Source organism: Vespula pensylvanica, chromosome 5 (genome assembly GCF_014466175.1).
Source record: "Vespula pensylvanica isolate Volc-1 chromosome 5, ASM1446617v1, whole genome shotgun sequence".
Taxonomy (NCBI): domain Eukaryota; kingdom Metazoa; phylum Arthropoda; class Insecta; order Hymenoptera; family Vespidae; genus Vespula; species Vespula pensylvanica.
In genome coordinates, this window is record NC_057689.1 from 8,604,038 (window position 1) to 8,619,324 (window position 15,287).

The window sequence follows — 15,287 nt, forward strand, 5'->3', positions numbered from 1 at the left end:
CAAAGATTACGTTGATAGATAGAGAAATAATAATATAATCAACCATTTTACGAATTTGAACTATAGATGATAAAAATGTTATACGTCAAATAAAATTATAATGATCAGTATTAAAACGTGAGATTTATCAACGAAACTGATAACATTAACGCTAGTTTCCTATTTATTGTTATTGTTACAGACAAAGTGCCTAGCTTCTCCAGGACAGGTAGTTATCCCCAGCACAGTTCTTCAGCATCCAATACGATGAGCAGCTCCGGAAGTCAGAGATACAATAAACTCAACAGTCTCCTCGCGAGTGCAAATAATCCAACGGGAGTCTCGGAATCTAGTCGCCCTTGCGATCATCGCGACAGCTAAGTACGAAAGAGAGGAAGAAAGAAAAGCTATAAAAGTTAGCCTTGACCAACGAGCGGTTGTGGTCGAAGGGACATTTTGTCTGGCACGTATCAAAAGTGTGAAGACTCGTGAACGAAAGAACGAACGAACGAACGAACGAACGAATAAACGAGCGAACGAACAAACGAACGAACGAACGAACGAACGAAGGGACGTTTCGTTTAAAAGAGAAAAAAGAAATGGAAAAAGTAATAATAAATAAAAAGATATAGGAAACGATCTTACCGACGGAGCGTTTCAAAAGGAAAGAACAAAATGTGGAAGAAGGAAAAAAAAATACAAAATAAAACGAAAAAAGAACAAAAGAAAATTGAACTTGTGATGTACATTATCGTGTTGGTTATCAGTAATAAGATGAGAAAGGAGAGGAGGGCTTTCAAATCTAAATTACTTGTACAAAGTCCAAGAATTTATGGCTTTTCTCTTTGAGACGAGAAAGAGAAAGGCCAACGAAAACAAGACGCGGATCGATGACGATAATGCATTTATTAAGTATCCTAATTCGTTTGTCGTGTATTTTAAGGCATTTCATTAGAAAGATCTTCCCATCCAATCGATGAAAGGGGAAGATAAGCTAGAGAAGACAGTGTGTAAAAGAGAGAGGAAGAAGAAGGAGAAGAAGAAGAAGAGGAAAAGAAGAAAAACAAAAGACAATGGTGGAGCGAGGCCAACTTCCGAGCAATATATAAATAGTAAAGTTTTTCTCGATACGGCCGCTATTTGCAGGCTGGGAACGTGAGAGTAATCGACAATCGGTCCGCTCGAGTTCGAGGATAGTAGTATAGCTGATAAACGAATGGTGAACGGCTCATTTGAGTTTTCGCTAGTTCTCAGCTCTGTAGAGTATCTCGAAAATACGGAGAGAAAACTTTTCGAAAGAGTTCAATGAGAGTTCCACGTCGAATCACGCCGATCTTTACCAAGCAAACCACGCTCTTAACTACGCTCTTAAACGCAAGGTAAAAGCGTTTAAAAGAAACACCATTTTGAGTTAAAAAGTATTCTAGAAAATCTAATGAGGCTCTCTTGGTCTATCTACCGAATAATTTCGTTAAGATTATCCAAAATGGCCGAACTCGAGCTGGCGCGAAATTCAAATACTTGATGTTTACGTTGTCCGGTCGGATGGAAGTGGTAGTACGATTATCATACGATTATTATTATTATTATTATTATTATTATTATTAATATTAATATTATTATTTTTTATTATTATTTTTTATTTTTATTATTACTATTATTACTATTATTATTATTATTATTGTCATCATCATCATCATTATCATTATCTCATTATTATTATTATTATTATTATTATTATTATTATTATTATTATTATTATTATTACTATTATTATCATTATTATTATCATTATTATTATTATTATCATTATTATTATTATTATAAAAAATTTACATACGAGAAAATGTTCCAAGCGCGTCTTACGTTCTAATACGATGTTCTCGTACGAAGAAAGATTTTTTAATAGATCGATAAAGTAAGACGTGGCACTTATTTTCGAGAGCTTGTACATTCTTGCCACGACAAATAACGAATACATATTATTTTGGATATGATGTTCCTAAAGTCATAAGGGGATTTAAAAAAGAAAAGAAAGAAAGAAAGAAAGAGAAGAAAAAGGAGAAGAAAAAGAATTTGAAAAATCTTTATCTTACTAAGGAAGACGGAATATTTCCACGGTGGTGTACTAATTAATGAATTAATTGATAATTCTTCCAAGAGAGCGATACGACACGCGCTCGCGCGCGTGCACGCACACGCATACGCATACTTATATGCATATGTATAAACATAAAACATATACATAAACACATACACATACGTACCAATATATGCAAACACGAAAACGGACTGTTTAAGCACGCAAAAGAAGAGAAAGTGACGACTACTTGTTTATTAGGCACTTCTATGCACGAAACGAAAAACATGTCTGACGAACGAATGACGAACGATTCGACTGACTAAATAACGCTATATAATATATATATATATATATATATATATATATATATATATACAATATAAATAAATAAATAAATAAATATATATATATATATAGTATCGGAATAGTAACGAAAATGTAAGATGTAAGTATTATCATATCAAACTTTTGTATACACTGTACAAAGCTCTTTAAAAACGAGATTTAGTCATTAGTTTTTAATTTACGACACGTCATTAATTTATACCTGTATACATCGTAGTTGTTAAGGGATACCAGGGATCTTAAATAATCATATACATATAACGCTATGAAACCTGCATACACGAAGAGTGAACATGAGTCCGATGACAGATGATAAAGTGATAGGGGACGAATGTCTTTAAAAGAAACGAAATAGTGCGACGAACAATGAATCGTTGGAAGTGTACCTGCGTTTTAAAGAAAAAAGAGAAAAAGGAAAGAAAAAAAAAAAAACAGAAAAAAATGATGAAAGAAAGAAAGAAAGAAAGTGAATTGCATTTTGCGTACCTCGCATTTTACTCGCTGGACACTCCCTTTTCAAAGTTTTCCAATCGGCCGACTTGATGATTCACTATATCAAAATAAAGCGGAATATTTCATTTTTCTTTTTTTCGTGTGTAGATTGAAAAATATAGATCTTCGTGCGGGCATATCTGTTTTTATGAAATTTTATTCCACGAAGACTGAACATCATCGAGTTATGGGAGACAGTGCGAGATTAATATAATATTATTTCTTGTTTCTTTTTTCTTACAAACCACCGAAACGTAATTTTGTCGAATGTAAGGAAAAAAAAAAAAAAGAAAAAAAAAAGGGGGGGAAAAGAAAAAATCACCTTGTCACCTTTCGTAAGCCCTTCCATCGTCATTATCATCATCTACATCATTATTATCATCATCAACGTTAAAACGTATATTTTAAACCGTTCTAATTAACTGGAAATTTAATGAAATCTGAAAGGATGTGTGTTGTTCTAGATAAGAATCGAAAAAATAAATAAATAAATAAATAAAAGTAAATAAATAAATAAATCTCGCGATTAACTAGGATTTAATGCGATCTTCGTATAGGAATACTGGATTACGATTAGATAATACGAAGCGCCATAATGAATTACTGTCACATGGAAAATACCGCTACGTATGAACTTCACTACGATAGGAAAAAAAAGAAAAAATGAAGAAGATAAGGAAGAAAAGAAAAAGGATGGAAAAGAAGGAAGGAAGGAAGGAAGGAAGGGAAGAAAGAAAGAAAGAAAGAAAAAACTATCAACGAAATTGTGTGGTATCCGTGCGAACAAATAGGAAAGAAAGAAGAACGAAAAGAGAAAAAGGAAGAACAGGAAGAATCGAAAAGAAAAATCGTTCAATAAAGTCGCGTTAACGTAACGAGTTGAATCTGTTAATTCGGTAAGCCGAGAGTCTAGAGGGAAGAAAAAAATAAAACTCCCAGTAGTGATTAACGATATGATATAAACTTAGACGTTAGTTTAGTGACATAAGCGGGGTTACCGAATTTCGTTCGATCGATGAGAAAAAAAGAGGAAAAAAAAGAAGAAGAAAAAATAGAAAAGAAAAAGAAACGAATATCGAAGTCGTCGAAATTAACAAAATTACACAGGTGTACGTGTGATTTTCTTTTTTCTTTTTTTCTCTTCCTATTTTTCTTCGACGGATCTAACGAATTCGGACTTCAATAAAAATAATAAGCCTGCCTGTGTGTGTATATATATGTGTTAATAAGGGCACGTTTACGCTGGTAGCACATGTGCGCTCGCGAATCTTTCGACCTGTCGCTCGTAAAACGATTTTCAACGAGGCAAGGAATGAAAAGATAAGAAAGGAAAAAGAAGACAAAAGAAAAGAAAAGAAAACAAAAAGAAAGAAAGAAATCAAAAACAAAGAAGAAGAGAAGCAAGAAGGAGTTATATAGACAGACAGACGGACAGACGATCACGGTTCGCCGGTTCGAACCTGATCCTCGAAAAATCGTCTCGAAAGATCAAGATTTGCTTTTTTGTTTTTTTCTCTTTCTTTCTTTCTTTCTTTCTTTCTTTCTTTTCCTTTCTTTTTTTGTGTTCTTTTTTTTTTTTTGTTTTTTTCTTTTATCGACACGTCGCGAAAATTTGCGCGCGAGCTTGTGCGATCGTGCGCTCGTGTCCCGGTTGAAGATTCATTGAAGTCCATCCAAAGGCGAGATACGGATTTAAAAAAAAAAAAAAAAAAAAAAAAGCGCGTAAAAGGAAAAGATGAGAAAAACGATTTTTCCACATTTAAGGCACGTTCTTCTTCGTCACGAAAAAAAAAAAAAAGAACGGGACACGGTATATCTATGTACAGCGAGAATTGTGTATATTACAGGCACGCGCTAATCTTTTTCTTTTTCTTTTTTCATTTTCTTTTTTTTTTCTCTTCCCAGTATCTCCCGACAAGCATGCTTTACAATATGAAACAAGGAAAGAATAATAATGATGGTAATAAAAAAGAAAAAAAAAACGAAGGGGGATTATTTTAGACTGATATTTACCTAAAGGGACGACTGACTTGCATTTTCTGTTTTTTTTTTCTTTTTCTTTTTTCTTTGCGAGGTTCTCATTAAAAGGATATTTCTTATTTAGTCGAGGATTCGATTTTTCTTTCTTTCTCTCTTTTTTTTTTTTTTTTTTATATCAAATTATTTCTTATCCTTACAAATCGCGTTCACCTCGAGATTTTCTTTCCCTTTTTCTTTTTTTTTTTTCCTCATTTTCTAACACGCACGTGATATACGTTTTCTTTTAGATTATTATTATCGGCGACAAAGTACGGTAATAATTTTATTGAAATTTTCTTTCAACGACGGTTAATCTTTTTTTTTTTTTTTTTTTTTTTTTTTTTTTTTTTTTTTTTTTTTTCTCTTTGACACGATTATAATACCTTATGCAAACGTTACACCGACATGAACGCTGAACGAAAAGATACGCGTTAAAAAATTCGATAAAATCAAGAATTCCGGACGTAATTAAACGCAATATTGTGATGAGAAAGAAAAAGAAAAGAGGAGAAGGGAAAAAAGAAGAAAGGAAAGAACACGGTTATTATTTTTACGATCCCTCGTCCTCGTAACGGCGGTATTTTAATGAAATTAGAATAATGGAAAATAGTTCACGGGATATGTTTGAAGGAAAATAAAAACAAAACTCGCGTAATTATTTGTAATAGCTTTTAAACGTATACAATGTATGTACGAACAAACGAAAATACACGATTACACGTGTGTATTTATCTATCTCTTTCTTTCTCATTTCTTTCTCTCTCTCTCTCTCTCTCTCTCTCTCTCTCTCAATCTCTCTCGTTCGTTCGCATACTCACTTTCTTCTTAAAAGAAAGATTAAAAAAAAAAACAAAAAGAAAAATAAAAATAAATAAATAAAATAGAGAGACAGTCGGTTACAAAGGAAAGAGAAAAAAAAAATTCGTAGCCATTACAGAAAAGAATTGTATAATCCACGTTTATAAAAAAAAAAAAAAAAAAGAAAGAAAGAAAGAAAAAAGAAAAAATAGAAACGTCCAGCCAAAACTTCTTCGTCGCCGTTGCAAAATGTTCTTGTAACTTTGACCCGTAAGACGTGAAGACCATCCTCGCATAATTATTATCTTAATTCTTTTTTTTTTTTTTTTTTTGGTTTTATTCTTTCATATATCGCTTTTGCTCTTTTGGTCGTACCTTTTTTCTTTTTTTTTTCTTTTTTGTTTTTTTTTTCTCTATCTCATTCTCTTTATTCTTCTATAATCCTCGATTATCTTATCAAGGCATCGTCCCTGTTACAAATGGACCGAACGAAATTCGTATTCGACGTTTAAAGTTCATAGGACTTTTGTAACGCGAGAAATGGAATATAGTAAAGTAAGCTAAACCATTAAAAACGTAGTAATACCGTAGAGGAAGAAGAAGAAGAAGAAAAAAAAGAGAAGAAAAGAAAAGTAATTCATATCATTAATATCGTAGAAACGGAAGAAGTTCTACGTTCGTTGAATTTTTCGAAACCAGACATAACTTGCGATGCTATTATCATTATACTTAAGTTTTGTCTATCGATTAAGTTTTGCGATTAAACGACGAATGTAAATAAATGCTGATTAGTAGAATCCTCGTTGTAGCAGACTTTTTAAAAAAGAAATGGAGAAAAAGAAAAGAAAAAAAAAAAGAAAGAAAGAAAGAAAGAAAAAGAGAGGAGTTACGAACAAATTGCATAACGAAACGAGAAAAATATTGTACGGCAAGTATCGTCGTGTCGTCGTCGTCGTCGTCGTCGTCGTCGTCGTCGTCGTCGTCGTCACGATTAAAATGTACGATAATTAACCTACTTCTACGATTCATTTTGCGAATGAATTTGAACGTATTTATGCGCATACACGTATACATTTATAACAGAATTTTGTTATTAACGTTAATTCATTCGTCGCTTTTGATTTAACGGTACTAATAATACACGTCAGAGATTTACTTAGACGATCGTCTAACGGTAAAAATAATAATAACATAAAAAAAAATAGAAGAAAGAATAAAGCGCGAGAAACGAGATAATAATGGAGGGGGAGCAGGGACGAAATTAAAATAATGTTTTTTTTTTTTTTTTGTTTTTTTTATCCTTCTACATTATTATGCGTATATATATGTTTCAAATCGTCGCTACTACCACTACTACTACTACTCTACTACTACTACTACTACTACACTACTACTACTACTACTACAATGAAGACTTTATATAACGATGCATGACGATTTATTTATTAATCTGCATTCTTTCTTTTTATTTTTCTTTTGTAAATAACATCATCAAAAAGGAGAAAGCGAAAGTTTCTAAACTCGCAACAATAATTGTATTTATTATAAAATTACCGACGTTTGTTAATTTTACGAGACTGAACGAAGAAACAAATCGTGTATTTCGATAGAGAAAAAATAAAAAGAAAAGAAAAAATGAAATGAAATAAAATAAAATAAAATAAAATAAAATAAATGAAAATCGAACAACAAACCGATGCGTACGTATGAATGCACGATTGTTGAGATTTTTGAAAAAATCGCTGTTAGGTGAGATCATTTAAAAGAAATGATAAACGTATATCGTTTTATAACATACCGATAATACGAAATAAAAATTAAAATTAAAGATAATTCATTTTGCAGACTTTAATTCTTATTTTTCTTGTATTTTTAGCGCTCTCATTTAAACTTTGATTAATATTACTTACATTTATTTACATTTAGTAGAAAGTTACAATATAAAACAGGACTGATTGATTTCTAACCTTCATATTTAAAAGTAAATTATCGTGGAAGAGCTAATATCCTTGTATACTGCAATGATCCTGCACGAATACGATACGTTTGAATAACGCACAAGGAATACAGTGTGATATCTTTATTATTTAGATTACAAACGAATTATAATATATCCTATATGACTTACATATTTAATTGACAAAAGCACAATCATCAGAATTATTAATATCAACGTTATCTTCTCCGAGTCAACTACTCGAGTGTGATATAATATATTAATTATCTTATAGTTTTATTACATCGTGATATAATTTGCAAAACTGATATTTTCTTTCGAATGAATTAATTACATTTTCTTTTACAATCAGATCGAGAGACTGTGTTGTAACGAAAAAAAAAAAAAAAAAAAAGATAAAGAAGCTTAACCTTGTACTTAAAACCGTTGTAACAATCGGTATGAGAATTTAAACTTAATTTTTAGCCTACTTGCAACATAAAACTGTTTATAATACAAATATATAAAAATAATTTTATTCACATAGAATGAATCGTATATACAAGTATTTGTATACTTACATTTATTTTCATATTTAAAATGTCTTGTTACATATAAACTGCTACCGTTCTTAATTTTTCTTTAATAGAAAGAAATTTGCATAATGGATAAAGTAAATGAGTCTATGGCACATTTTCGTATAATTAACCACATCCACCCTTTCCACAACAACTGCGCTTGGGTGGCCTATAGCCTCGAGAACTGTCTCCCATTAATGGATTATACCCTGTAAAGATGTATATAAAGAATTTGCACATAGGCCTAGTAAATATATGAATTACCGAAATACTTACCTCGTCTTAATGCTTTTGACTTTGGTCCTTTCGATGTAGAGGGTTCATCTTTACTTCCTTGGCTCATAATATCATCGTCTAGCAAATTACTAACTTCTTCTTTTTTCTTTTGCTTCCGCTAATAAAAAAAAAAAGAAAAAATGAGCGAAATAAATAATTCTTTTCATAAATATCCGTTACGCGTTCAAAGTTATCATGCGTAACAAAAATTTAATATTTAATAAAATATCTACTTCTTCTTCTTTTTCCTTTGCTATTAAAGTGGATTTAAGATATTGTTCTTGCATTTTTTGTCTAGAAGCTTCCACTGCTGACAATCTTTGTTGCAGAAGATCAGAATCTAAAGAAAAGTACAAAGTATAATTTAAATAGAAATTTGAAATATATGTCGTCATATTCTTAACGATAAAATCTTACTCTTATGATATTTTGCTGCATATTCTGCCTCGTCTTTCTTAATTTTCCAGTTTGTATATTTATCTTGAATATACGGATAGGTATACCATATTACTCCTATTAAAGCAACGATATACCAACCGACAGAAGCTATATAAGCCCATGCTGAAAAGATATTTAACGTATTTATCTACAATTAAAGCAATAAACTTTTTAATTCTTTATATATTTACATTTTTATTGAGAAATAACAAATACAAAGCTTTAACATGAATAAAAAAGGCTTTAACATGAAAATTAACGGAAATAACGAATGTTCAAAATATAAAAATGAATATTATCATTTCATTATATAGTCATTACATTTATTTGACATATAATTTCACATACCCATTTGAAAATAAAAATTTAATAGCAACATTTTCTCTGTATGATAACTTGAATAATTTGCCTACGTCAAACTTTCACCACACACGTTCGTATGACACGTAAACCATTGAAACGAACACCCACAAGATCAATTATTCTGGTAATCAATTGCAACCTTAAAAAAATAAAATATATTATACCAATTACGAAATCAATTTTGAATTTATCTCAAACAGAATTTCACATACGCAAACAATTAAATTTGAAATATGTGAGAATTAATCCTCTACGTAATAGTAAATTTCAAAATTTTTGTTATTATAGCATATAACGACAAAGTATAATACATACGCTACAACACTGAACATTCAATAAATTTTTCCAATATGTAGATGGCAAAACAATCGATCGACCAGGAATGTAACTATATAATTACGAAGGGTATCATACTTTTGTTTTGTTATTTGTATGATATTTGTTAAATTTCTTATATGAAGATAATCTTAAGTTACAGTATAAACAACGTATAACATATAATCAATAATAAAATAAAATTATATAAAAAAAATTTATAACAATATATTTTCATACGATACGTGCCAAATATATGGCTTTGTTAGTACACTCAGTATGTCGAGAGAAGTGGATACTTATAGAGAATAAATTTCTACATGCACTTAATATATTTTGATTTATTAATACAACTTTTTATATTTCGATAATACTTCGGTTAAAGAACGAGACGTTGATACGGAAGATATATTTCAATATACAATTATTTATACATACGCGCAAGCGCGCAATTCAGAAGAAAGACGTATATGAATATATACGTTGAAATATTTCTACCATAACCTAATTTTGCAAATACGCACTAGGTCATGTATACAAACAAAATGTTAAATGTTCGTGTTTACTTGAAAACGTTCGCTTAAAATTCATTGAAGAGTATACGTATTTGCGACTCGTAATAATATAAAGAAAAATATGTGTAACCCGATATGAGGGCTAAGTGATATCTATGTAAAGAAAATTTGTAGCATATTGTATAATAATTTGAATATATATTATAGAAGGTGAGTGAATTTTTTTCGTATATAATATCATTATAAGATTTATTCATCATATTTTTAACGAATAGATTTTTATAATATATACGTTTGAAGTTATTTTATGTTCTAGTAGAGTAAACAAATAGATATTATCATCTAGTTACAACTTTTTATTGATTATAAATTATGAACACTTTATAAGATCATAATTGTGAGAAAAATATTATGATTCGTTTTATAAACTTAATTTAGGCTCTTTATATATTTTAGATAACTATTATCACAGATTATGGAAATGCAACATATAAGAAATTGAGTAGTAATATTTATATTGTCCTATCTTAACATTCAAGATACATACAATATTTATATCAATGGATACCTACGAATACGACATAATCATACGTCATCCAAGATGTATAATTTACTTGGATGTTGATTATTTCTATGCACAAGTCGAAATGTTGCAACACCCAGAATTTGAAGGGAAGCCATTTGGTGTTCAACAGAAAAATATGGTTGTTACAAGCAATTATATAGCTCGAGAATATGGTATCAAAAAATGGATGTCGGTACAAGAAGCCTTAAGTTTGTGTCCTGATTTGGTCTTAGTAAATGGGGAAGACTTAACGATATATCGTCAATATTCTGCAAAAATAATGGATATTTTACATCAATTTACTCCATTAATCGAAAGGTTAGGCTTGGATGACAACTTCTTGGATATAACATCGATCGTACAAAAATATATTTCATCTAATAGCGAGTCAAATGAAAATATAAATGATTCCACTGAAGATGATTCAAATGAAATAGTTGGTAACGTGTTTGAAATAACTGATGAAGAATGCCCTTGTGGTTGTCATTTACGATTAGCCATTGCATCCAGAATTGTATCTGAAATAAGAAGTCGAATTCAGAAGGAATTAAATATTACATGCAGTGCTGGAATTGCACATAATAAATTATTAGCGAAGCTATCAGGATCTCTTTATAAGCCCAATCAACAAACACTAGTATACCCTTGTAGTGCGTCAAAGTTATTATCCTCTTTAGGTTCTGTATCTAAAATACCCGGAGTCGGACAAAAAACTAAAGAACTATTGATATCAAAAAATATAGAAACTGTTGAAGATTTGCGTAAAATACCACTGCATGATCTAGAATTAAAGATTGGTAAAGATCTGGCGAGAAAATTAAAAGATAATGCGGAAGGTATAGATGAAACTGCTGTAAAACCATCTACAAAAAAACAATCTATTGGTTTAGAAGATGGCTTTAAAAGTGTTTCTTTAGTGGGTGAAGTGGAGTCACGACTCAGTGCATTGTTACGAAGATTAACTGAGTTAGCCACTGAAGATGGTAGAATTCCAATTGCCATGAGAATAACAGTAAGAAAGCACGATTTCAATAAGCCTAAAAGAGAGACCAGACAGTGCGCTTTACCAAAACATTTGCTTCCTTCCACTAAATCTGGTGTTTACGACCATGCTAAAATGTTAACACTAGCTATGAAACTATTTCATCGCGCAGTTGATATTTCTAAACCATTTCACTTGACTCTTTTGGGAGTGGCTTTTACAAAGTTTGAAGAAAGATCTTACGGTCGTAGTAGTATTACTTCTTTCTTACGAAAACAAGTAGCTGTTCAATCTATTTTGGACATAAGTTCAGAGGAAGGTATTTGTGACATTAGTTTGGGATCACCTATGAGTATAAATCAGGATAGTAACGATAGCTCTGAACATTCCTTGTCCGCAACAAGTTTGGCAAATTCATTATCTGGTATTAATGGATCTCCAATCTCAAAATTGACGATTGGTAGCAACCAATGTACGGAAGATGATTTATTAAGCGAGGTAGAACCACAGTTGAAAAAAACAAAATTAGAAGTATGGTTAAATGGTCGTAGAGAAACGCCCAGCAACGAAATGGCAAGTTTAAGGCTTGGACCTTCGCCGATGCAAATATCACCAAAAATGGATAACACAGTTCTTAAGACCTTACCTATCGATTTACAAAGAGAAGTCAGTCGACCTTGGCCCACAACCAGCAAACCTAAACCAAACAATATACTTAAATATTTTATAGCTAATAAGTGACCGAATTATGTGGCCTATTATATATTAAGGCCATTTTTTACATATATTTTCATGACTTCAACATTAGATGGCAGCATCTTGAGACTCATTAGAAACGTATTAGTCTCATTTAAAATAAACTGTATTAAATTATAAATTTAAATACTCTAGAATTGAATGTTCTAAATCCATATATTGCATACAATGACATTAATGTAATGTGTTGCCTTATTTGTACAAATCAAGACTGTTGCATACACTATTGTAAAAAATCATAATTCAATCACACACTTCTGATATAAAATATGGTAAAATAATTCGCGTTTAAAATTTTGATGAATATAAGCATTTAATAATATATTATATAAGTACAATAAATAATTATATATTTAACGTTACTTTTGGATGAAATATTAATAATGGCACATGTATTCTTTCAGAGCAGTTTCATAGGAAACAAAAACAAAAGCATTATGAAATGTTAAGAAGGTGCTGACATTTGACTTTGTATTTTATATGTAATGGATAAATAATTATATATTTTAAAATTATAAGAAAAATTTATATTTTTAGTACTGTTAATGCTACACTGTAATATATACAAATATTACAAAAATCATCACGTGCACACGTTGTTATCTGTACCATTCGAAATAACTAAGAATAAGTAATATTCGTTTGAAACGTTTACATAAGTATCTAAACACGAGCAAATTTTATCGAAATAAATTCAACGTTATAATGTGTGTTTCAAAACTTCTTAGACAATCTATTAAAATAATTGATTGTAATCGTTATATGGATTATGAAAAAATATATATATAACGTTTGGTTACTATTATATATTAATAAAGAAATATTTAAAAAAAAAAAACAAAAAAAAAGAAACAGATGATTCTCCTCGGAACGTCATAAATAAAGTCAAAATAGTACAATCCTTACGCCACTAGTTAGCGTTTTTCATCGATGGATTATTCTAAAAGTATTGCTAACTATTCGTATACTGATTTAATTTGATAAATAAAAGATCGTTAGAATACTTTAATATGATAATTTCACTTACATTTGTGAGAAAAAGATATAAAGATTTATGAAAATTTATACATTTTTATCATTTATTTTAACCTTTCACGATAAGTTGCTAACTTCGCTTTCTATTCGTGCGTAATGATGTACAGTTGAATACAATGGAAATACAACACTATGTGGCAATTTTTAAAATTTTATTCTAACGATGATATATTATCTGTTCTTTAAATGAATTTTTTTATTTCCCCTGTTAAAGTGGTAAGTATTTTTCATTTCATATTAAAATGGAATGTTGGTAATATTATTGTTATGAATATCTACAAATATTTCGTTTTCTAAACATTTATTTTTAACACGTTTTCATTTTATTTACAGGGTAGCATAGATATTTTGCAATAAATTCATTTGATCTTATATAAAATAAGATCTTAAAAAAAAAAAAATCATTTTTAACTATTTATTGAAAACAGAATAGTTTAAACTTGTCATATATCAATGTCATTGGAAGATTGGAAGAAAAAAGAAAAATTATGTTATGCTTCACAAGAAAATATGATAAATACAGTTCAAGAGGAAATGTTTCCGTATGTTTCTGAAGAGGTAGAGGTTAGAACATCTACAGATATCGAAGATGAAGTACAAAACAGAGGCGGTAACGTAAGACCTCTACAACCATCGGATAGCTATAATGGAGCTATAAGAGACACTTATATTTGGTCTCAGACGATCACTGACATAGATGTACTTGTAAAGCTTCCAAAGTCGCCTTTAAAAGCCAAGGATCTTCGAGTTAGTATAGAAACACAAAGAATAAAGATTGAAGCGACGCAGAGACACGAAACATGCAATAAAAGTACCAAAGATCCCAAATGGACTACTATCTTTGAGGGTGAACTAATATTTAAAACGAAGAAAGATGAGTCTGTATGGAGTTTAGTATCTGGATATGTCAGTGTGCGTTGAAACAAGTTGAGAGGCACTGGATACAATATGTTGGAGTATGGATAGGAAGTATCTAAGTGTCTAAGTAGCTAAGCATTGTGAGCTTATCTTCTGTTTGTAGATACACCTTGAGAAAGTATCCGAACGATGGTGGGATGCCCTTATTATGGAAGAACCTAAGATAGAGCTAAATAAAATAGATTGTTCAAGAAATCTAGATGAAATGGGTTTGACAGAGCAAATGAAGGTAGAAGAATTAATGTGGAATCATCAACAAAAACTTCTTGGCAAACCTACGTCAGATCAATTGGTAATTCGATGTATAGAAAAGCTCAATGATTTTACATATTACACGGATTCGTAAATAAATACCTCTTTCCAGAAAATGGAAGCAATTATGAAGAAAGCATGGAACGCAAAGGGATCACCTTTCCAAGGTACATCGTACGATCCGTCCATAATAAAATTTAATTGAAACTAATTAAATATAAAACACATGCAAGAAGCTTCATTGTTTTATAACGTTTGTTAAGAATTAAAGTTTCCGAAAGGTCAACTTTATCATTACTATATAATATATTATGATTTTCTAAAAGATTAAACAAGATTGAGTTTTGTTAAACTAGATCGTCATATAACATACATTTCTTTCTAAACGTTTAAACATAACGTTCGTATTTACTAAAGCGTACCATATCGCTAATAACGTGTCACGACATCGAACTTACCGCGTATGTTTACTTGTGGTAAACAACTCTCTCCACCTGCCGTTACGCCACCTAGAAGAATCAAGATACAATTACATATCTCCAATGGGTCCTGTCATGCCCACGGATTAGTTGGTTTCTCTCGAGAGCGTGTTGAGCACCGCTGTTGCGAGAAAAGAGACAGGTAACGTATCTACCTGCCTGA

At 30.6% G+C, this 15,287-nt stretch overlaps 4 protein-coding genes across 6 annotated transcripts in view; 3 read left to right on the forward strand and 1 right to left on the reverse strand.

Annotated features, from left to right (window-relative positions):
* LOC122629643 (roundabout homolog 2-like) overlaps positions 1–683 on the forward strand; it is a 186,602-nt gene extending 185,919 nt beyond the window's left edge. For both annotated transcript variants that reach the window (XM_043813305.1, XM_043813306.1), the window contains one exon: positions 182–683. In XM_043813305.1, the coding sequence (XP_043669240.1) occupies positions 182–360 (179 nt within the window). In that variant the 3' untranslated portion in view covers positions 361–683. The remainder of the gene's footprint in view (positions 1–181) is intronic.
* Positions 684–8,218: 7,535 nt separating this feature from the next.
* Positions 8,219–9,641, reverse strand: LOC122629077 (selenoprotein S-like). 2 transcript variants are annotated; one of them, XM_043812094.1, is made up of 6 exons: positions 9,623–9,641; positions 9,293–9,446; positions 8,924–9,067; positions 8,740–8,846; positions 8,507–8,624; positions 8,219–8,439 (listed from the first exon to the last, which is right to left on the reverse strand). In XM_043812094.1, the coding sequence occupies exons 2-6, from the start codon at positions 9,321–9,323 to the stop codon at positions 8,357–8,359; spliced, it is 483 nt and encodes a 160-aa protein (XP_043668029.1). In that variant the 5' UTR covers positions 9,324–9,446; positions 9,623–9,641; the 3' UTR covers positions 8,219–8,356. The 2 variants fall into 2 exon arrangements, with proteins under 2 accessions (XP_043668029.1, XP_043668030.1); XM_043812095.1 differs by lacking the exon at positions 9,623–9,641 and adding an exon at positions 9,520–9,537.
* Positions 9,642–9,932: 291 nt separating this feature from the next.
* LOC122629074 (DNA polymerase iota-like) lies at positions 9,933–12,866 on the forward strand. Its single transcript, XM_043812088.1, has 2 exons — positions 9,933–10,347; positions 10,594–12,866. The coding sequence occupies exon 2, from the start codon at positions 10,698–10,700 to the stop codon at positions 12,423–12,425; it is 1,728 nt and encodes a 575-aa protein (XP_043668023.1). The 5' UTR covers positions 9,933–10,347; positions 10,594–10,697; the 3' UTR covers positions 12,426–12,866.
* Positions 12,867–13,461: 595 nt separating this feature from the next.
* LOC122629076 (nudC domain-containing protein 3) lies at positions 13,462–14,997 on the forward strand. Its single transcript, XM_043812093.1, has 4 exons — positions 13,462–13,691; positions 13,809–14,387; positions 14,497–14,685; positions 14,758–14,997. Exons 2-4 carry the CDS (start codon positions 13,929–13,931, stop codon positions 14,848–14,850), a joined length of 741 nt encoding a protein of 246 aa, XP_043668028.1. The 5' UTR covers positions 13,462–13,691; positions 13,809–13,928; the 3' UTR covers positions 14,851–14,997.
* Positions 14,998–15,287: the final 290 nt, after the last annotated feature.